Source organism: Seriola aureovittata, chromosome 13 (assembly GCF_021018895.1).
Source record: "Seriola aureovittata isolate HTS-2021-v1 ecotype China chromosome 13, ASM2101889v1, whole genome shotgun sequence".
Lineage (NCBI taxonomy): Eukaryota > Metazoa > Chordata > Actinopteri > Carangiformes > Carangidae > Seriola > Seriola aureovittata.
The window spans coordinates 23,227,317-23,251,423 of NC_079376.1; the positions used below are offsets into that span (position 1 = coordinate 23,227,317).

Here is a 24,107-nt window from a genome sequence, read left to right on the forward strand (position 1 = left end):
ACAAACATTTTCCCTTTGCGTTTTAGTTTTTCCTTATTCAGTCCTGCTACGATCAACAGGAGGAAGAAAAGGAGGGGGGCAAAGAGAGGAGGCGGGGTTTTTTCCGATGGAGCTGGGAGAGTGACAGAGAGCGGTCGAACACTCGGTCTGTGGAAATATGATGGAAGCCAGCCTCGTTTCCCAGGACGCTGGGTGAGTTTGTGAGGGGTCTGTGACAATGTAGCTGAGTGAAATCACAGGGCAGGAACTGTATTCTGTTGAAGCATTCGGACGTTGTAACTGTCACGGAGGAGAGGGGGAGTTTTTTTTTTTTGGGGGGGGGGGGGGGTTGAAAGTCCGACAGCCAGAGCAGGGAAAACAGATGTGATGACTCACTTCATAATATATAGGTCATTGGCTTCTCAGGAGTTTTTGGAATATCCTGATCTCATGTTGTCGCAGCAAATCAAACTTCTGATATATGAACTGCAAGATGAAATACAGGAATCTATTTTCAGTTTGTTACAGAAATGCTGATGTTTGCTGTGTGTTTGGTCCCATTTATGTGGAAGAATGCAAATGGTTGAAAGTTGTACTGTTAGAAGACTGTTATAGGGTGTGTGGGATTTTGAAAGCGTGAATATGACGTCAGAGGAATATTTCTGCTTTTACAGTAAAACTCGAGTTTAAACTTTACAATTTGTTCAGTGATGGTGGTTGGTGCTGCTCTGACTTGTTGGACTTGATTGAACTTGGTGTCAGTCACTATGATGAAACTTTGTTACCACCGTAACACATCATTTTTTAAGTTCTGTTTTTTTTTTTTTTTTTTTTACAATATTTCCACCCTTAAGGACAAGACTATTAGATAAAAAACACTCTCAATTGTTTGTGTTAGTTCAAGTGGTTTACTTAAGTAACAGTATCAATACAACTATAAACATACTCAATGGCAAGTTAAACGTTCTGCTTTAAAAAATCTTACTTACGTAAAAGCACTAAATCATTATCAACTAAATGCACTTGAAGTATCAAAAGTAACAGTAGGTAAAAGTAATGCACAAATACAACCCCTCTGAGTGCTGTGCAGTGTATTAATGTGTAAGTAGCATTTTACTGTTATTGCTGGCTTTTCAGATACGGTCGGGTAGTTTACGACAAAACATCATATTTTACAATCTTAATCTGTAAAGCAACTCGTAACTAAAACTCACAAGTGTATATAGTGGAGTAAAAACGATATTTATCTGTAAATTGTGGCAGATAATATGTACGTGATGAATATGAGTGCATGATGTTACCAAATGAAGATGTTATTCAGTAAGTATGTTCCAAGATGTTGCTATCCGGGCTTTAAGATTTAGCTGACCCAACAGTTATTCTATCCCTTTCATGTGAGCCAGCATGGCATGTTTGCGTCAGACTGGACACTTGGGGTGGCTTTTGAACTATTGAACAAAAAGAAAGTGGTTAAAGTAACACACATAGCCTATCTATTCTTTTAATGAACACTTTAAACAGTTCTCCCAAATTACAAAAAAAAACCCACATTATTCTACTTCCCTCTAGTGTTATCTATCCATGCAGATAGTGTCTGTTTTATTTGTTTAGGTGTTGAGATGTCTGTCCCTGGGATTCCTGCCACCATCCCAAAACAATGGCGGTCAATGACGTTTGTTTGTACCGCTGAAGGCATTGAATTTTTTTATGAAAATAAAATAGCACTAACGTGTTAAAGAAACAGTTTGCCTGGAAAGGAGGTACTTCCAATGAAAACTGTGAGGTCTTTGAATTATCCTGAGAACAGAGATGGTGCATTGGGGTGGAGGCAGTAATATAAGAGATGGATAAAAAAAAAACTGGCCCAATTAAAAATCAAAATAATTTCATGTTTAGCGATGACTTGAGATATGAGAAAAAATATATTTTATTTCAGAGGTCACAGGTTCACATAGCTTAAGGTATCAATCAGTAAAAATTCAAGCCAAAATTCAGTCATTACTTCACTGTCCTTTAATACCAGTTATTAGCTGTTGGCTATTACGGCCTGAAATGAACCATGGGACTGACTGTGGTGTAAGGGAGTATTCCTTTTCTCTTGCTCAACACAAAGCTCAGTTGTCAGTATAAAGCAGAAGCTGAGAGCCATCAAACCATGACATTCTGCTTGTGATGCAACACAAAACTTGAAAACTACCAAAGATCCTCTATACAGAAGATGCTGCATTACAGGCAGCACCATTGGTATGAAATGGGACACAGTTCTGGTCTCCTAAGTGGGCGTTGTCCATCAACCCCTCCCTCAAGCGAAGGCAACTGGCATGAAATGTGACAGTAGCTAATATGAAAATCTATCCCTGTCTAAACTTACCTCTCTGCATCCTTTGGGAAAGAAAAGACAGATACGTTTTTCTTGTTATTACAGCCTGTTGCTGCACAAAGCTCGGGCATTTTTAACACTAATTTATGGATTACTTGTCCCTGCCAAAATAATACAATAGAAGATACAACACGGATAAAGTGCAAATTTGCGCCTTTTTTGCTGTTTTTATCTACTAACAACATCTGGTCAGCCCAGTACCAAGTCATGTCAGTTTAATTGGCTAATACTGTTTTAATCCATGGTTTCACGTATAATTTAGTCAATCCAAAAATAACTCTGGTTATCAGTTGGCCAACGATGTCGGCAGTTGACAGATCTCGTGAGAGTATGGCGCTGAGACAGAGGCAGGTCTTCAAAAAAGTTCTTCTGATCTGTTCATCTGAAATATGTCATTTTGATGTCAGAATGTTCGGAAGACGTGTCGCTTGTGAAAAACGGATCCAATATTTATTTTGTGACTATGGAGCGAAAGAATCTGTGATAATCTGTGATCTCGTTCACTTCGCACATTGGAATGAATAGACTCAGACCTGCTTCTGGTCACCTAAAGGGGCAGGGAGGTGGACAAACCCACGTGAAACAGATACAGCAAATAAACAGAAATGAAGCGTCTTGTTTTCTACTGTCTCTGACACTACCAACTGCAGCTTGTGTTAGCTAGCTAACTTAAGCCTACAAACCAGGAAGTTAGCAGTCGGACTAATGCTGGAAGCCACTGCATTAAAATTAAAATTGAACTAATGTGCATTGTTTTCTCATTAAAAGTCTGTACATTGTACTAACTGCCAACACAGCATTTCAACTGACACAGGAAGTGTTGAGAGTTAATATCAACATGCTGTTGTATTTAATTCAGTGCTGCTTACCCTAAGTGGAAATGGCTTAGAGATCAAACAAACATAGACCATGTTGTCGTATCTCTGAGCTATTTAAAGCAAAACCACCAGACCACAAGAGCGGTGTTTCTCTGCCATCTGAAGGTAAACAGTAGACATCAATGTCAAACTATCATGATTGTAGCTACGATCTCCTGCCAGTATTGTTATCGCTCAAAGATAAAGCTCCTTTTTCCTATTCCCACATAAACCCACTGCTTCCTCTTATAATGATGGTGCATTTGACCCTCTTCTCCCTTCCTGCTGCTGGTTTCACAAAGATAAACTTTGACTGTGTCGACAGATAGAAGTCTGAATTCATGCGTTGCACAAAGCAGTTCAGTTCTGGACTATCTTACGCTGAATTCTGGGTAAATTAAGACTTTTTTTTCAAAATAAAAAAGTGACCGACCAAGGAACCGTAAATCTTTGTCTATTGGAAGAATTCAACCATTACAAGGTTTACTTAAGGAGTGAAACAATAAAAAGATCAAATCTGATTTGGAAAGAAAACTCTTTCTCTTCTCTTTGCTCTCTCCACAACAATGTTTGCAAACCACAAAATATGAGCCTTGTTTTCCTATTCCTTGTTCTTGGGTGCTACTGGTCAGCGCAGGTGTCATTGATTGTTACCATGGTAACATTGATTTTAGGCCCGAGTATCTAATCTTTTTTGCTTAAAATTATTTTTGTGACTGATCTATGAGCAAAATAAGACTGGACCAACACTACAGACCAGTCTGACACATCTCTGTGAAACCAGCCCCTGGTGTTAGCTGATTGTTTTTTAAGACACAGCTACACACAGGCAACATTTCTACCAGTTAAATGATAAAAAATAAGGATTCTTGTTGTTGAATCTCATAAAAAGATCAGTACCAATAATGAATTGATCCTGCTAACAAGTATTACGTGTGTGAATATATACACAAGTGTGTGTGTGTGTGTCTTCCTCTATTAGAAACACATCAATGAGTCACGCCATTGCACTGGGTGATGAATGTAATTTATTTTTAATCAATCCCACATACACAGTTTTGCTGCCATAAATACTCATTCACTCCTATGTGTTAATCCAAAACTGAAAATAGTCCCAAACAATTACTATTTATTTGACTAATGTTAGCTAAATGCTACAGAGCTGTTTTAGTATTTAGAATTCAATAGCCTTTTCTAAAAAAAAAAAAATGAAATGACATATATGTGACCCAATTTTGAGGTTGCATGAAATGTGTTGCTTGAAGTAGTCAACGAACCCACAGAAAATAATCCCCAGTTCTGCATTTCCCCTCAGTTCTACACAATTTTTTATCGTCTTTTAGCTCGTTTTGGTTTTCACCATCACTTTCAGCAGCTGTTTTCAGTGCAGCTCCAAAGAACAGGCGGATAAAGTTAGAGAATAACTGCTAACTGTTTGCTAACATGTTCACCGTAACAGCTATAAAAGGTGAACATGGAAACAACAAGGAAAAAAATCCATTAATGAAGCTTTAAAGATTTACATGTTCAATAGGAGCCAGTTGGGCAGAGAGCCACAGACAGGTTAGGGAAGAGATAAACTAACACTTGGTTTATGTCTTTTCATGGAATTACTTGACAATCAGAAGCTAACTGGTGGCTGTTAAACCTCTCAGCTACAGTTTCAATTACCCACAATGATGAAACAGGACATGTGTCACTAATCTCATCCAGTACACAAAGTAAACTTCAACTCCAGCCAATGTTTATGCAGTCACAAAACATGAGTCTGGTGACCACATGTTTGTTCTGGAGCAAACTGAAGCCAAGACGAGACATAAACAAGTCCTCCACATGTTTCCGTCCCTGACCTTTAGCCTCTCCTTTCTTCACAGCCACACAACCCCTCTGACAGGAGCACTGGAAACTCCATCCATCCAATCATCCTCTCCTCTCTCTCCACCTTCCCTGCCGTCACACCTTCCAGCCCGCCCATGTCGACCCAAGCCGCTGCCTCCTGCAGCAAAGTTCACTCAGCTCCCCTCTCGACCTCCTCTACCTCCATCCACTCCCCCGTCCCTTCCCCCTCCTCTCCCTCCTGTCTCTAAACCTCCTCCAGCTCTCTCCTCCAATCCTCCTCCTCCCTCTGTCCTTCCCCCTCTCTCCTCAAACTACCCTCCCCCATCTCTTCCACCTCCTCTCTCCCCTACTCCTGTCTCTCCTTCTCCCCTGCCTTCTCTCCCGTCAACTGTTTCCTCTGATCTTGCTCCTTCTTTTACTCCTTGTCTTCCCTATCCTCCTCCATTATCTCCTACAGTCTCATCCTCCTCCTCAGTCCTCCCTCCACCTCCCCCTGTCATCCCACCATTCTCTCCAACTCCTCTATCGCTGAGTGCTATAGATCGCCTGGTTGGGAGCACCTCGGTATGGCAGCCCAAAGGACTCAGCCAAGACCAAACTACTAGTATAATGGAGAAAGAGACAGCTGGGGTGAGACACACACACATGTACACACTGTTAAAGTTTAAAGTAATGTCTCTCTGAGCCTTCTGGCAATCATCTGGAGGGCTTGGACTTATATAACTATACATCAGTGGTAATAACAGTTAAAATGATCAAATTAACACCTATTGGGTAACACTTTATTTTATGTTTCCATAATTCTCTGATAACGTCTGTGAAAGTTTCCTGGTAATGACAGTGTCATTTTGGACTAATTATAGAGAAAATCCAAACATAGTTCTTCCCAACAGATCTGACTCATCTAAAGCAGCAGTTCCCTTTTCCACCTCACGGCCCACTAGAAAATCTCAAAGACGTTGGCGGCTCACATCTGACAGAGGAGAGATCACTTGTTGATTCGCCATCTGCCTCTTGACTCTTTCACTTCCTCTTGCTAACCAGCTATCTTTGTCATTTTCCAGTTATTGCTGTAGATGTAATCTTTTAACGTGACAGGCCTTAATATGAGAAGAAAAACAATGAAGGGAGTTTTTTTAAGATCATTTTGTTGTAAAACATATAAAAACATTATTTATTTATTACACATTTGTCACAAACTTTGTTCTATTTTGCACAGGCAGGACCTGGGAATGCACTGGTCCCACCAGCCACATGCTAAGACATGCCTAAGTCCAGTCTCCCCAACACACTCTGCCCTCCACCCAGACCTGTCCCACCATGAATGACAGAACACTTATGTCAGAATGCTATTCACCAACTTTAGCTCAGCCTTCAGCACAACCATCCCACAACACCTGAGTGAAACTGAGCCAGTTAAACCTCAGCCCCTCGCTCTGCATGAAAACTCCTGGGTTGTGTGGTTGTCTGGACGGGTGAAAACAGAGACCTTTGTAAACAATGACAAAGACACCCACGTTCACTCCCTGTTTTGGTCTTATCAGCCTCGAGTACCAGTGGTGAATACAACATGAAATCCGAATTATAAGTGTTACTGACCTTGATGTTTTTGCTAGCAGCTGTTGAGGCGTTAAATTCTCCGCAGCTGTCTTTGCTGTTCCTCGTTCAGAGTATTTTTTTTTCAACGAATCAACTGCAGAGTAGACAATCTGCTTCCTGTTTACACCAGCTCGCATATATCCTGTGTACACGCATGGTCATGTATGTATGCGTTTTCATATGTGGTAGTATGGATGGCGAGGTTTCTGATTCGTCTAGACGGAGATTGTTTTAGTTTGAAAACGCCATTTTAAAATGAAAATGTAGTAGTGTGGATGTAGTTATCAGTCCTGATCGGCAGCTACACCTCAGCGCCAGCACTCCCCCAGGGCTGTGTGTTCAGCCCACTCCTGTTGAACTGCTGAACATACAACCGCCCGGCATCATCCAGCTTCAGCCACAATGTTAAGTTTTCTAATGATACAACAGTGGTGGGCCTCATCAGCAGCGATGATGAAACGGCTTCCCCACTGGTCCTTCTAGCAGTGCGGTGTAAGACCAACAACCTTTCCCCTAGACACAGAGGAAATTAAGGAGAAAGATACTGTGGAGAGGGTCAGCAGCACGAAGTTCCTGGGGGTATAGTCCTCTGCTGGTCCTCACATGTGACAGGACTGTATCAACTGAATTAAGTGAGTCTCCCTCCACCCGTCCTTGCTGTGTCCTACAGAGACACCATTGAGAGCATTCTGATATCACTGTCTGGTAACTGGGAACTGCAACGTTGCAAGGGCACAGTGACCCACATGGCTCTCGGCATTGTGAAGGACCCCACCCCACAGCCACAGCCTCTTCATCCTCCTACTGTCCAGCCTGAAGTCCTGGAGCATCAGGACCTCCTCTACCAGGCCCTGCAATGGCTTCTTCCCTCAACAACTTACACACCCAGGCCACATCCTCCATCCAGGAAGTGGATGGCAAGATGACACCTCTCTAGTTGCAGCCTGTTACAGTAATTCCCCTTAATGTTGTTGGGTTTCCTACTTGGTGTTTAATTCACTTCGCTTTTCCTGCCTTAATACACCATCTTTGCTCAGCATATTCATCCTAATATGGATATTGTTCCACTGAACGGACTTTTCTTGGTTTTTTTCTGTGCTTTTTGGAGACGCCATGGCAACAGAAGTGAAAACATTGTTTATCGCCCACAAAAAGCTGATTGTGCTCTCCAAACCTACACGACTGCCCCGAGCGGTAGAAGCAAAATTGATGAGTTCAGTAGAAGACGACGGGGGAGCCAAACGGAGAGCAACAGGAGAGAGTACGAACCCGTCTTCCTTCTATCGTTACAGGAGATGTGATGTTTTCACTGAATGAAATGGACAACCTCGGTGCATTGACTAAGACCCAGCGGGAATATCAGGACTACAGTATTATGTGTTTTACAGAGACCATGTCACACCCCATGCTGCCTGACATGTTACTGTAAACGAGCGGCACTATCTGCTGGACACTGAACTCGTAGCCATGCCTGAGCTTCCACATTCTCTGCACCAGAAGAAAAGATCTAAGTGAATTTGAAAGAAGGTTCATTGTTGAGACACAGAAGACAAGAGCCTCAGTCACAAAGACTGTGTTCAGACCTGCCACTGATCCGACCTGTACACTAATGAAACTACATTAACTGCACGACAGCAATGTTAAAGTAGGCCCATATGAAGATGCTGATGACACTGTTTCTATGTCTCCACGCTGGCAACAGTCAGAGCTGGAGGCATATTGTTGTCAGGTTGTCCATGCGTCCATACGTCCCATCATTCTCATGGATATGATATCTCTGTGACGCTTCTTCAAATTCAATTCAAACAAGGAACCTTATTTTAAACCAAGCAGAGTCACTGTTATCATTGATACTGTGTGACCAAACTGTAGAAACTGTCAACTGTTTTAATTATCTATGAACACACACAGATAACAAGTGTCAGTTTCACAGACAATGATGATATGATATGTAAGAAAGCCAGGCAGTTAGGAAACTGAAGGGGTCTGGGGATCAGTCTTGACGTTTTGGAAACAGTATATGTCAGCCGGATAGAGACATCTGTTTAACATCTCTGTCTGCGAGGCCATTTGGCAGTACTAAAGCTGACCAGGATTGTTAGGACAGCAGGGAAGATGGTAGGCTGTTAGATGACCTCTACATCATCACAGCTGTGCACAGGAAAGCTCTGACAATAACCAACGACAAAACACACCCCCTCCACCCCGAGTCTGAGCTGCTTCCCCTCTGGGCGACACTGTAGGATACTAATGGCAAAGACTTGTTTGTTCCAAATGTGATTAATGTAACAAACCCCAGCAAACTTAGGGTCCCCTCCACTCTGGGACGTTTGATCTCTGTTGTTAATGTGATGTGATGTAGCTTGTGGATATGTTTTATTTAATTTTATTCTACTTTTTTATTTCCCTGGGTGAGACCAAAGACAATCTTCCTGCCTCGGCCGGACAAGTTTGAGTTTATTCTCTTCCTCTTCTGTTCTCTCTTTCTCTCTCTTATGAATCTACAGACATATCATTTTCTCTGTAGGAAATTATAGGAAACTATGGGACCTGTAAAATAAAGTGTTGCCAGATAGCATCACATAATATTGGCAGGTAGAGCTCAAAAACATTAGAATCAGCTCAACCAATACCCATATTGGTTGAATTTTAATACAGGCTGTGGTGTATATGAAAATTTGCTACAACCATTCTCAAATTGTTATTAATAAGGAATTTACGTTTGTGTCGTTGCATGCTGTTTGTGTACTAACTGTATTTTCCATGTTCTCCATTCTGACCTTAACCACTCGTGCTGACATTCGCAGGCCTTCCTTGTTCACAGCGCAGAGGACAAGGGGATGACGCTGTCAGTACGCCTGCCTGCTGAACAGGGGGTGCCGCTTGTACGCAGTCTGATGGTCAAACAACACAAGACATGTATGTGTTACACATTAGTGCAGCTGTTGGATCTGAGAGTTACTATTAAAGCTTCAGATGCTGGAAAGATAACACGATAATGACAACATGTTTTCTGTCTCAGTTGTCCACTTAGACGGCTCCTCTCTGGTTTTTGATGACATCTTCAAACTGATCTCTTTCTACTGTGCCAGCAGGTAAAACATACTCTATATACACGTGTATATATGTACATGCAAAAAACAATATCATGTTACAGCACGTGTACACTCATACATGAAAAGTAAGTGCAGCCTTTGTTCTTGTCCATATTGAAAACATCACTTAAACATTCACAGTTTAGCTGGAAAAAGTACGTGAACCCCTCGGCTACTGACATCAACAGAAGCTAATTGGAGTCAGGAGCTATCAAACAAGACTGGAGGGGTGGGTTTAGGCTGCTTTATGAAAACACACTGAGAGTTTAACCTGGATATTCTCACAAACCTTCTGCTGATGTGATCCTTACGTCACAAAAAGAGAGATCTCGGACAATCTACAATGAAGAATTGTTGTATTTGCATGAAGCTGAGAGGGTTACAAAGTCATCTCAAAGAGTTTACAACACACTGCCTGTGTTGCGTGTGAGAAGAGATGGCTGCATGTCGCTGCTGCTGCAGCTCTATCTCTCTACATAGAGTTTACAGGTTACTCCAATGTTGGATTTCTTTTCATTATAAATACATGTCTGAGTTATTAGTCACTAAAGTGCCACTGTCTCCACATGCAGCTGCAAAGAAGGTTAAAAAAAATATTTATATTTTTTCATGACTGTGTCATTATCAGATTCAGCCTAGACACAGAGAACTATAGTGTGTCAGTTTTATTCAATGTTGCTGGTATGATATCCGCAGGTCTTTTTTCTGTCTATTTCTATTTTAGACGAGGCACAGAATCTCTAGATCTAGATGACATGACGCACGTGTCACACAGGCAGTGTGTTGCTCTAACCCGTTAACTTGTGCACCAAAATGAAAACCAAAACTTTCTGCAGCCACCACACATCTGGCGGGTTCCAGATATTCATCAGTCCACTTAGACAAAATGTCCATAAGGCAAAGAACACGTGCAAAAATAGACATAAAACACATAAAACTGACACCTTTCTCTATAGTTCTCTGTCTAGGCTGAATCTGAATATGACACAGACATAATATTATTATATTAAATAAATATGTTATGTTTTGAACAGTGGCACATTACTGACATTTTCTGTCACAAATAAATAAGAAATTAATTTATAATGTATAGAAATCCAAGATTCCAGTAATCTGCAAGCTCATGTATAGAGATAGAGCTGGCAGTGTATATGAAGATGATTTAGTTCTGTAGCTACTCTCACTAGAAATGGATGCCAAACTAAGATGACATAGAGCGCCTTGACACTCCAAAGAGCTCATCATGATTTGAGGCTCTGGTCCTGGACAGCTCACCACAAGAAGCTGGTGATGCAGCAGGACAATGACAGATCTACCACAGAATGACCTCAGACAGAGAAGATCCACCTTCTGGAGTGGTCCAGTCTGAGCCCAGACCTCAATCCACTAAAGATGCTGAGCATGGACCTTAAGAGAAACGTTCACACCAGACATCCTAAGAATCTGTCTGAGCTGAAGCATCTCTGTAGGCAGAATGCTCCAAACGTACTACTCCTGAACACTGAGCAGGTCTGACCAGCAGCTACTGGAAGAGCTTGGAGGTTCGACCGTTTTTTTTTTAAATCCAAGAGTTCACTTACTTTTTCCACCAGCACTGTGACTATATAATATATGGCCCTTTTCAATAAACGCACAAAAGATTATAACTGTTTGTGTTATCAGCTTAAGCACATTGTGTTTGTCTCTACCTGTGACTTCGATAAAGATCACATCACCTTCCACAAATAATTAATGCTGAACACCAGCTCCTGCCATTGTATATAAGCATTCATTTATATATATATGGTTCACCTATACATACGGTACGCATCTACACAAAACACACAGGAAATGATTTAACACATTTACACACACACACACACACACACGCGGAGCCACGATAAGAGAAAGAATGTGATAGGTCACAATATTGAAACTACTCACTTACACTTAATGTTTACTAACTGAATCCACCAATCAGGGACATCCTGACCACCCCACTGAGGTTACCCCGGGCCATTACCACGGCAACCAAGAAAGAGGAGCTGGAGGTCATCTCTGCAATGGGCGCAGGTAGATAAATCTACATCATTAGTGCAATGAAATTGGGTCATTGCTGCAGCAAAGAAACTGGATACAGCAATGAAAGAAGATAAAAATAAGTTGCATTAATTTAACAGAGATGGATCATGGGAAATTTAGAGTAAAAATCTATGTGAATGTATATGACTGGCAACATATATGAAAATGTCCAGACACAGAATGAATGTACACTTTGAAGAACACAGTGAATATGAAAAATATGAAGAAATGAGACAAACAATGTAAAGAAGAGAAAACAGCGTGAACATATATGATGTATAATGTATGTATTATATCACATTTACAGGTCTTCTTGGACACAAAACGGTTCCTTGGTACATTGTAAAAGAATTAATATGTCTTCTGTGTAATATTTTAACTTTCAAGACAGATTCCCTCAAACAATAGTTCAACCTTTGTTGAGTTAAAGAGTTAGAGTAATACTTAACCAATATTGACACTTTTCTCATATTTTCCTAAATTAATTTGGATTATCTTATTTTAGCATAAAGACTGAAAACAGGCGGAAACATTCAGCTGGGCTCTGTCCAAGGATGAAAAAATCTGGCACATTTAAAGCTCACTAATTAATATGTTATAATTTGTTTGTTTAATCTGTGCAAAAAACTAAGTGTAAATTTGTGTTTTTATGGAGTGTTATGTGCAGGACTGTTTGTTGATGGGCAGAATGACTCCACTTCAGTCACTGCACACAACCAAGATGTAGTCCCTCACATAACCTGGAAATAATGATTTCTTTTAAATCTAACTCTTAGCAAGAAATGATAAAGGTTATTTTTCTCAGAATGTTGAAATATTAATTTAATCATGTTGTTGATCAAAACAAAACAAATTGGCATAAAAGTGTTGGCGCAAGGTTAATTTATTGAACATGTTTTCAGCCACACTTTTGAAAATTAAAAATTCTGGAAAATGGACTTTATCTAATTTATTTGTCTGTTTCAAAGATAATAATTACGATGGTGTATTGGGGTCACATTGAGGAAAAAAAGAAATCTGAAATTTAAAGAATAAAGTTGTAATATTACACATATTATTCAGTCATAATTTTGAGAATAAAATCATAACATTCCAAAAACAAGGCATAATACTTCAAGAAAAAAATAGTAATATTATGAGAATAAAAAAATGTAAACATTTCGAGAGAAAAAAACATATTTTTTATGAATATTAGAAGCAACCAATGAACCAGATAAAAGTCAGTGTCAGTGTCAGCCTGAGCTGCTTCTGGCAGCTGCTGTTTGTCTGTCTAACAATAGACTCAGTTTCTTCAAAATGTTTTCAATGTGCTGATGCTGAAGATGATGATGATGATGCTGGTGATGATGATGCTGGTGATGATGATGATGATGATGATGATGATGATGATGATGATGATGATGAGCCTAAAGATGAAGTTTCTCCTTTTTTGTGAAACCTAAAGTAGAACTTCACAGGACGCTCCACGTTCCTCATTTCAAAGCTTCTGATATTTCCCTCTAAAACAACACGGAGCATAAAATGACACTTCTCATTAAATTATGACGTTTTCTCATAGAATTTAGATTTTGATCAAATTTCAGATTTTTTTTCGTCAATGTGGCCCTAATACTCAGTCATGAATAATGAACGTTCATGCAATTAAATGATAATATGATGTGAGACAAATAATTATAGGAGAACAAAGAACAATTCTACACAACATGAAAAAATGAGAAAGCCAGTAAGTGATCTGATGAATGAGCACCAAGCAGCTTTTTAACACTGTCTGCGTGTGTTACAGATTTCTGGACATCTGATGTGAACCAGCAGGCAAAGACCCAGGACCTGGTTTTGGATCAGAACCACAACAGCCCGTATTTGTACGTCAACCCAGTCACAGTAGAAGAGTTCCCCAACAAAGACCTGAACCCCTCCTCTGTCTCCAAACTTGATATCATCACCAATCAAAGCATCACCTCCTCCCTGCAGAATGGAGAAGCTCCACAGATTAGCCCAGAGGACAAAGGTCAGACTAAGGCCACGCCCAACCAGGAAATTAAATACAAGCGCCCTCCACCCCGACCCCCCGGCGTGGGCTCAGGGTCTGGGATGGGTCTTCTCTTCTCTTCTCCACCCTCACCTCACACTTCATCTTCTGCAACTCCAGCAGCTGCGAGAAAAGAGGAAGGAAAGGGAGGAGGAGGGGAGAGAGAAGAGAGGAAGTCAATGTCAACATCACCTTCTCCGTCAAGACCTCCTGCCCCGCTGCAGAGCCGAGCAGCTCCCCCTCTGCCTCCTGCTCCTCTCCGTCGCACCTCCTCCAGGAAGAACGCTGACCGAGAGGTAGGAGAGGGGACGGAGAGAGAGAAGGGACAAAAACCCGCAAAGAAAAGTGGGGGAGGAGACAAAGGAGAGGAGAAAACAGGAGGGAAATCAGGTCTGTTGGGTGAAGCGGTTGAACAAGAGAGCAAGAGCCAAACTCAAGAGGAGGAGATTAAAAAGGACAGAGAGAAGAGAGACAAAGAGGATGAGAAGGAGGAAAAAGAGGTGAAACTGGATAAAGAGGAGGACCAACAAAAATCCAGTTCCCAGTGTCCGTCATTAGTGAAGAGACCGTCCCGTCCAGTCCCTCCACCCAGGAGGAAACCATGTTCCCCGGACGCACCTGTCTGCCCCAATCAGCCTGGAGGAGGATTAGCCAATCAGAGTGCTGGGACGAAAGGCCCCCCTCCCTCACCAGCGCGGCGGCCGGATGTGTCGCTGTACTCGCCACAAGGGGGCGCCGTTCTGGCCACCGACCCTGACTCCTGCTCCACCAGCAGCACAGAAGAAGAGGGAGAGGCGACCCAGGAACCGGAGCAGAACCACAGGTAGGTCTGGGTTGGCTGGTGTAGAGAGGCAAAGTGTTGGTATGATTAACTATTCACTATTGTTTTCCCATTAATGTAGTAACTTATTATTTGAAGTATTAAATGAATACTAAATTTAATTTGCCTGCCACACTTAAACGTATATAATGGCATATAATCATGATTGCAACATGCACACACACACACACTCTAATCAGCTGACTGTAATGAAGCTGCTTGTAGTGTTTAGGAGCTGCGCTGTGAGTTAAGAGCGGAGGAGACCATCCATACATACAGAACACATCATTTAGTTTGGTGTCTTATCCTGCTGCTTTTTACGATAACACTTTATTTTTTGATGACGATTTTGTTTTAACATGCCCATAAAATATATTTGTCATCATTCAGGTGAAAGAGAGAGAGAGAAAGAGAGAGAGGCGAGCAAATCACACTCGCTTTTGTTGGTCACTCCTCTTTCTCTCTCACCCTTGCCCTTGGGTGACGATGCTGTTATCCTAAATAGGATTTTTTATGTAAAAGTAACTACAGTTACTACTGTAGGTAGTAAGATGGACATGCTCATGGTAAGCTTATAGTTTAGTAGACAAATATGATAAAAACATATACGTTATGAAATAAGTTTAATCCTGTCCTCTCTCTAAGTTTCTCTGTGTGGAGGAGTTGTTGTCAGTCGTCTTATTATGTAACAGCCAATTAATGCACTGCATGCAGGTCTGAGTGTAACCAGTGGAATGAGGTCTTGTTTTTATAAATCATGTGACTGTGTAGATGCATGTACAGTGGCTTAAGAGGAAGACGGCTTCCAGAATAGCCCCTTGTGGTACACCAACTTTCACGCGAACAGAGAGTGACATAGAGTCGCACACAGGAAAAACATCTCTTAGATAAGAGGTGAGTCACTGTGTAATCTGTAGCATCAAGATCAGTTTTCCTGCCTCCCCTCTACACAGCAGAAAAATGCTTATTTAGCTTCAGGGCCAGACTTTGCTCTTCTTAGATTCTTACTATTAGTTCATGTTGAGGCTGGGGTCAGAGGAAAAGCCATGTTGATCAATCAAATGTGTTTGTCTGGAGAGCATGAACCCGTCGATCTTTAGTGGCCTGAATCTCATACCAGAGGAAAACTAATTATGATCAACTACTTGTTCGATTTTGGGATGTCTTGTGTTCTGGGCATGAATCTTAAGTCTCAAAGCTGGCTTCATCAAGGTGTTTTGGAGTTTTGTAGCGGAGTTTATTTTATTTTGGCATTTTTGTCTTTATTGTGGTAGCAGTGAGAGAGAGACATGAAAGTCAGGGAGAGAGAGAGGGGATGACATGCAGCAAGGGGCCACGGGTCGGACTCAAGCCCTCGCACACCTTTATGTTAACATTTCTATAATCGGTAATAATGATTCCATAATGACATTGTCTTTGATATTACTGGTGTTTTGCTGCACTGCAAAACAAGAGTATGGGAGTTTTCCTTTTCTCTGAGCCACAGCCGCTCGCACTGGGCCAATGTGTGTGTGACCCACTGTCTACTGCATACTCAGTGAGTATGTACTGCATACTACCTACTGAATGAACACATTAGTATGGCATTACCAAGCTGACTGTTCACACTGAAGTATACAGGCAGTATCCCAGAATGCTTTTCGCACGAATCGGCAGTGACAGCGACGACTGGCGGGGATTTGAAAGAAGGCTGAAAGTTGTAGTAATATTCACTAATAACGCTGTTTATAGGTCATTTTTTAAAGTTTGAACATTTTTTCAGGTGAGAATGTGAGTGTTTGGACTCACAAGTTTTGGTCTGTTTATATAAGTAACGTGTGTTTGTAAATCATTGGAAATCCGATTTCGGAGAGCAGCCGGTTGGTGCACTGTGCTGTAACTGTAACGTCCTGTTGATGTCACACTTGGTTTGAATAGTACGTTAGTAGGCGGTTCCAAACACAGCGTGAGATGACAGACAGTGGACCGAACCACTGTGAGGCAGAGGGGGGGGACTTAACCCAAAATGCAATAAATGCACAAACAAAATTGTTTTGCACTTTATTATATTACTTACATTTACATAGTTAGGTTTACATTGATATACTGAGGGGGACAGCCCTCAAGAAGGGTGGGACATGTCCCCGCTGCCCCCCCCCCACGATTTGAAATTACACTACTATGCTAGTAGCAGTGGCTAGTATAGGATTGAGTGGATGGGAAACCAAAAAAGACTTTATACAGCTTATTTCATATACACAGTTATAATAATAATAATATATAATAATTAAAATAATCATAACCAAAAAAAAACACCCAATACTATCATGATACATTGCCTGTATTAACAATGGTATCATGATAAAGACTGACATATTGTTAGACAGTTGGCTATTCATATAATTCATACATTATTTTAACTATTGCATTACAAAATGTAATCAACAAATGAATGATATTAAACTGAACCAGTGTGTGACACAGCACATGGTCTCAGCTTTGCATCTTTTTAAAGATGTAAAACTACAAACTGTAAAAGTTGAACTACAGGAGGGAACTTTTCCAGTTAAAATATTGGTGTAGGAAATAAAGGGCACGTCTTTCTCTCATATTAAATTAAAACAATGAAAGTCATAATAGTGGTAATAGTGTGTCAGTAATGTGTTTACAGTATCGCAGTAGGTTTTGCAGTGTGGTTTTTGTGGGAGAGTCAGGTAGAAATATTATGTCCAAATAGTGTTCTATATATAGAATATATATATATATATATATATATATATATATATATATATATATGTACACCTGTTTCGTGCCATTCAGCCAATCATGTGGCTGCAGTGCAATGCATAAAATCATGCAGATACCGGCCAGGAGCTTCAGTCAATGTTTACAAGAGGAAAAACATGTGTCTCAGTGACCGTGACCGTGACCGTGCAGTGATTGTTGGTGCGAGACGGGCAGGTGTGAGTGTTTGTGAAACTGCAGATCTCCTGGGATTTTCACACACAGCAGTCTCTAGAGTTTTCATTCAGGGTGATGGCACATACCTCCGCCAATGCCAAACAACCCTACACATGTCTGTCTAGCTCTTATGATAGAAAAATAAAGTTAAAAAAGGAAGGAGTCTGATAACATAGAATTATTTCTCTCTTGAGTGTTGCTGCTGATCATGTTCATCCCTTTACGACCTCAGTTCACCATCTTCTAATGGCTCCTTCCATCAGGATCATGCTCCATGTCTCAAAGCTAAAGTCTCAAACACATAGATTAGTTTTATTAAATATGAAAAAATGTACAAAGATTGTTGCTGTTTATTAATAAGAAAGAGAGAAACTTTGTCTAGACTTGAAATGATCAAAACTCTGTATGACACCATGAGGAGGTGTGAAGACTGGACTTCATGATTAACTGGCACCGCTGTTTCAGTGAAGGAAACTAAATCAAACACTGAAGTGAAGAGGTTTACTAGACTAAAACTAAAGGAATAAACTTGCTGTATATTTCCCTGCAGTCGCCCTGCAGAGACCCGTAATCCCAAGGCAGCGGTGAGGAGGACCCCCACAACCGTTATTTTGGGCCGAGCCCGCCACCGCCTGTCCACCGTCATCACCGGCCTCATCAGCCAGGACCGCCGCCTCACACAGCGCATAGTAGAGCTGGCCAGGGACCCTCTGAGCTACTTTGGTAACCTGGTGAGTAAACCGAGGAAGAAAGATCCTCGTCCGTTTTAATATCCATCTGATATATTTGGATTTCAACATCAACCAAGAAGTGTAAAATGCAAATGGAATCAAGTTTAGCTTTCATCTTGTATATTCAGGTGAAAGAGCATCGTGCGTTCACGTTGGAGACCATGTCGAACCACTCCACCTCCACCGAGCTGTTACAGGAGATCAGGCAGATGATGACTCAGCTGAAGAGTTATCTGCTGCAGAGCGCAGAGCTGCAGGCCATGCTGGAGCCACAGCATCAGAATGTACAGGACAAAATAGGTAACTTGATCACCATATTACCTTTTATTTACCATGTGTTACTCATTGTTCTCAGTAGAGTTCCTAACGTGTGATGTGGGACCAGCTGCTCTATAAGGGCAATTTTGTAAAACTGTTCATGCTTTTATAAAACTTACTTTTCCTTTGACAGCCTGTGAAAACAGTTACATAATGTCTTTCACTTTGGGTTTAGAAAGCTACAAATACAAGACTGAAAGACTGAGGTTTAGAATTTTAAGTATACAGGCATTTGTCAGGTGGAGCAATTTAATGAAAAGATACTATTGTGTTGCATTATGGGAAATTCAGGAACCTAGATTTTTGGAGCTTGACACATACATGGGTCTAAAACTATAGATACCTTGTCCTCTGCTGCTCCGATTTCAATCTGTTGCTTGTGAGTCGCACCATGTCATGAGAATAAGATAATACACTGCTGGAGGGTCACCTTAAAGAGCCTTTAAAGGTCAATATTTTAAAGAGGTCAATATTTTAAAGAGGCTCTGAGCCTCTCTTCTGATTGGCTGACTCTTTTCTGAGTGATCAAATTAAAAATATAGCAGATTTCACTTAAGACACTCAGAGAAACCAAATCCTGCAAGTTTGGATGCTGGGTCCGGGTGAGCGGGGCTTGGGTCATGGCTGAGATCGGTGACTGCTTTCAACAAGGTTTTGTAGTTAGCTGGGTTGTTTTGAATTTGTCGTCCATCAGAAACATCTTTTTCACTTCATGCATGTGTGTGTCCTTGCAGAGAGCATAGTGGAAGCTGCTCTGTGTAAGAGTGTACTGAAGCCACTGAGGGAGCCAATCTACCAGAGTCTGGAGAAGCTGCACAACAAAGACAACAGCCTGAAACAGCTGACACAGAACCAGGTACAACATGAGCTGTGAAATCATGACCAACATTACAAGTGCACCACAGCTGCAGGAAGGCAGCAGCAGCAGCAGCAGCAGTGATGTTGATGGTGTGTGTGTGTGTTGTTGTGTCAGTCTATTGTCCTAGGCAGCACCACCACAGCATTGGGAGTGACCACATCTGTCCCCGAGGCCACTGCTATGGAGAAGATCAGCATCAAACTGAACAACCTCCATCTGGAGTACTCTCCTCAGAAGAAGATCGACCTGCTGCTGAAGGCCTGCAAGATCATTTATGACTCTATGTCTATCAGCTCTCCAGGTCAGAGCCCCGAACACTCCTTTAACCTCTGACCCCTAATGCTCCTCTCACTTTTGTTTTTCTTAGTCTATTAGCTTTTGTTCATTTCAAATTTAGTAAAATGGAACATTCAAGCATTCATTGCATTCAAGACCCTCCCTCCCGCCACAAACACAACCGTCTATCAAGATTAAAGAATAAAACTCAATAAACATAACTTCAAATGTTGAGTTATACATAATGGTTGATATAGACAAGAATCTAAATAAGTTCAGTAACATGCACAAGTAAAACTATATAAAATAAAATAACCTAAATATTGATAAAAATATAAAATAAATATAAAATAAAAATAAATAAAAAATATAAAATAAATTACATACAAGGTCATTAAAAAACATGCATGTATATACATGTATACATAAGTCATATCATAGGATCATTGTAATTAAAGATCAATTTAAAAAAATGTAAAAACTGAAGTATATCATTCAGTTAGCGTCCTATTGGTAGCACCGGTCTCTCCCCAATCACAGGCGTCTGCAGTCAGGTCATTCATGAAACGTTAAAAAAAAAAAAAAAAAAAAAAAAGTGTCCACATCCTGTAAAAATCTTCAGCTTTGTCTCATACTACGAGGGTCAGTGTTTCTAATGCTAGGCTACAAGACATCTCGCTAATCCACTGACTAGATTTCAGTCTCTTCCATTTTAGAGCAATTACACGTTTGGCTTGTGTTTCCTTACATTCACTGGAAAATCAATGTGGAGTAGGCACATTTTAGCTTCAAGAGGAACTACTAGATATGTTTGTTGTCTTGCTCAGAGTTCAAAATGTGATAATATAAGATTTATTTCGGAAAGAGGATTCATTGATTTATTCATTTAATTTTGTTCTATAGCTGTTTCCTCGATAATGATTGTCTATGAGAAATAGGCTTTTTTTTTTTTACTCTAATCATTTCTCAGTTGGTCATATTTAAATACTACATATAATACAAACTACACACAGACCAGCGGCTTTTACACTCACTCCAACAATAGTGGATAACAGTTTGCATTTCAGAACATAGTCAAATTCAGGGGGGTTAGGGGTGGCTCAAATCAAAATGTGTGTCACACATGTGGAAGAAGAACAAAACTTCAGGAACGCTGTGACAAGGGCTGTGAGGAAGAGCTGGGGTGCACGCACGCAGACGAAACACACTGGCACAAGACAAAGGGAGACACAGACTATTTAAACACTGGGCAAGGGGAACAGGTGAAAACACTCAGAGGGCAATCAGACTGAGCTGCATGAGGAAGGGCAAGTGACCTGAAACGAGAGGAGAGTTACTTTTCAAACTAAAACAGGAAATGACAAGACAAAACAGGGAGACAGGACAAAACCCCAACTAGACCTCAATGCGGTGTGACAATGTGGTTCCTCTCTGGAATGTCATAATATTTATATATTTGTGTGTGTGTGTGTGTGTGTGTGTGTGCGTGCGTGTGTGTGTGTGTGCGTGCGTGCGTGTGTGTGTGTGTGTTCAGGGCGGGCCCATGGTGCTGATGACTTCCTGCCTGTAATGATGTACGTCCTGGCTAGATCCAATCTGTCTGCCTTGCAGCTGGATGTTGAATATATGATGGAGCTGATGGATCCATCACTAACAATAGGAGAAGGTAAAGACACATACGCATATCTATATGTGTACAGATATGCGTGCGCACACACACACACGTATATGCTCATGCAGTCCAGTCTAGTCACTGGGAGCTCCCACAACCTGGGAACCTGAACTTGGTCTTGTCTGTGAATCATGATTTACTAACCCTGTAAATACATCAACAGTTTGACCTGCTGTATCTGTGTTTATTACATGACTGATGATGCACAAGTGTTTGTTCTGTAGGTTCCTATTATCTGACCACCACCTACGGGGCTCTGGAGCACATTAAGACGTTCGACCAGCAGAGGTCAGCAACACGGCAGCTCAGCAGAGAGGTTCAGGACTCCATCCATCGCTGGGAGAGACGACGCACACTCAACCAGGAGCGCACGGCCCAAGGATCTGTCCGGGTACACACACGCACGCACACACAAGACATCATCAACAATGTATGTTCTGGAAAGGTTAGAGTGAAAGAGACATTGACAATTTGTATTCAATACTGCCATTCATTGTGAAACAAGCTGAGATGTGTCCATACAGCTATCTCTGTGTAATTAATGTGTGTGTGTGTGTGTGTGTGTGTGTGTGTGTGTGTGTGTGTGTGTGTGTGTGTGTGTGTGTGTGTGTGTGTGTGTGTGTGTGTGTGTGTGTGTGTGTGCTTGCATGTGTGCAGGACTTTCTGACAGTGTGTTGTCCGGAGATTGGAACCAACCCAAAGACTCTGGGTGTCCTCCCCACCACGACAGTCGAGCAGCTGTCTGAGCAGTGTGCTTCACGCTTTGAACAAGGTGAGTGTCCTGAAGACAACTCTGGGTTGTTGCAATGCAGCAGCACATGACAGAGTGGAGGAGTTGGCTATGATTGGGTTTTCTCTGTGATTAACAGTGTATGGTCTATCACACTTTCAAAATAAAAGAATATTCATTCCTCTGACTAAAAGTGAGAGTACTTCATAAAAATGTAGTTAAAGTAGTTAAAAGTATAAAAGTTTGTAAAAAAAAAACAAAAAAACAACAAAAAAACAAAACTATAAAATATACCTAAGTACAGTACTCAAGCAAATGTACTTCATTACTGTCCACCCCTGTCTGCTGTTTTATGATCACTACGCTGTTATTATTGTGTCATGCCTCCTTCTTCCTCTCCCTCCAGACTCCTACACTCTCAGTGTGTATATGGATGGTGTTCCCCGGCCCCTGGCCTCTACAGAGCTGGCCCTCAGTGTTAAGAACAGCTGCCAACCTGGAGCCTACTGTTTTGTCTATCACCCTATCGACCAATCCAACCACCAGCCCGTCCGCAGCTGCCCCACTGACCCGCCGCCGGCTCCACCTGCAGAGAGCTTCCTCCCAGCTGACACAGCAGCTGTCGACGCTGCACAGCCAGAGCCAGAGCCAGAGCCAGAGCCAGAGCCAGAGCCAGAGCCAGAGGCAGAGGCAGAGGCAGAGGCAGAGGCGGAAGAGAAGAGTTTGATTAGCCTGTAACTGCTCCAGCATCACAGTGGCAGCTGCTGTTATCACTATGGCAACTACATCGCTGCGGCGACTGCATCAGCAACGTGCTAATTCAAAAGAAGATAACCACATTTAGGAAAGGTTTTTAGTCCCAGGCCTCACCTGAAATATTAATGTAATTCAGACTTCAAATTGAAAAATATGTGGATTAGTGCATGCGAGATATGTCACAGAATTGAATGTGATGAAACATATTTGGTGTTTTTAATTAACAAGTCTCTGACTGGTCTGATGCCACATGCTTCATTCATCACCAAAGAGGGCAGAGGAGACAACAAAGAGATGGTTTTATATCTTCAGAAGGGGTCTGGAACCCCGAGGACTGTTTTTAAAAATGCATGTAATTCTAAAATGATCATGTTTATACTGTTTATACTCTCTGAAACTTGATGCTATTCTATCCTCAAAACCTCTGCTTCAAACTGGGCCAGACTGTAAATGACTGTCGACTTGCTTCGGGATTACATTAACAAGATGAATCTGTCATTTCTAGAAGAAGCAGCCACACTTGTTTAAAAGGCTAATGTTTTTTTTTCAAAGCAGAGGTATGGTAGGTGCTACATGGACCAAAACCTTCATTTTCATTCCAAAAACCCCAGTAAAGGTCAAGAGGTTTAATTCCTCATATGTCTTCTATATACAGGAAGTGACTGTGTTGTAAATAAACAGTTTGCACACTTTGCTGACGCTGATTCTTTTTTGCCCTGACGTCTCTAAACTAAAGGAGGGAAATGAATAGATGGGTATGTGATAACAAGAATGTGACCTACAGGAATGATGGGACATTCCTAAGACATAATTAAATAAAGCGAATGTCAAGGAAACCACACTCACTGAACACAGGAACTGTTGGAAAAAAAAAAAAAACAGGGTTGTTATTTACCTAAACAATGTAAAAGATTATAATAACTCAGCCTATAAAAGAAGTCAATGATACACAACTATACTCAAGATAACAACCAAGCAGATGTTAATTGAACAAACTGACCCAACTCAATGACACATGAGGGAACATGATAAAAACATAATAAAAACCTAATTACACACAAGATGGACACCAGCTATAACTAAATGTTAAGCAGAATTAACTAAACCCCAGCCTCAGCCTCCAGCCACAGCAACTCAAAAACAAATGATCAACAGAACAGAAAACT

At 41.2% G+C, this 24,107-nt stretch overlaps 1 protein-coding gene across 2 annotated transcripts; it reads left to right on the forward strand.

The window, feature by feature from the left end:
- Positions 1 to 20: 20 nt before the first annotated feature.
- Positions 21 to 23,633, forward strand: rin3 (Ras and Rab interactor 3). Of its 2 annotated transcripts, none has more exons than XM_056393660.1 (14): positions 21 to 192; positions 5,091 to 5,685; positions 9,462 to 9,573; positions 9,677 to 9,749; positions 11,710 to 11,801; positions 13,594 to 14,662; positions 18,150 to 18,330; positions 18,459 to 18,630; positions 19,383 to 19,504; positions 19,622 to 19,808; positions 21,318 to 21,449; positions 21,680 to 21,885; positions 22,113 to 22,227; positions 22,592 to 23,633. In XM_056393660.1, the coding sequence occupies exons 1-14, from the start codon at positions 158 to 160 to the stop codon at positions 22,921 to 22,923; spliced, it is 3,423 nt and encodes a 1,140-aa protein (XP_056249635.1). In that variant the 5' UTR covers positions 21 to 157; the 3' UTR covers positions 22,924 to 23,633. The 2 variants fall into 2 exon arrangements, with proteins under 2 accessions (XP_056249635.1, XP_056249636.1); XM_056393661.1 differs by having other exon boundaries at positions 21,680 to 21,846.
- The last annotated feature ends 474 nt before the right edge of the window (positions 23,634 to 24,107 follow it).

Bases quoted from the DNA above. Each gene is read 5' to 3' on its own strand.
- rin3 (XM_056393660.1), top strand. From the start codon at position 158: ATGATGGAAGCCAGCCTCGTTTCCCAGGACGCTGG. The intron at 18,331-18,458 runs GTGAGTAAACCG...TTGTATATTCAG, and splicing joins TGAGCTACTTTGGTAACCTG to GTGAAAGAGCATCGTGCGTT. The intron at 19,505-19,621 runs GTACAACATGAG...TTGTTGTGTCAG, and splicing joins AACAGCTGACACAGAACCAG to TCTATTGTCCTAGGCAGCAC.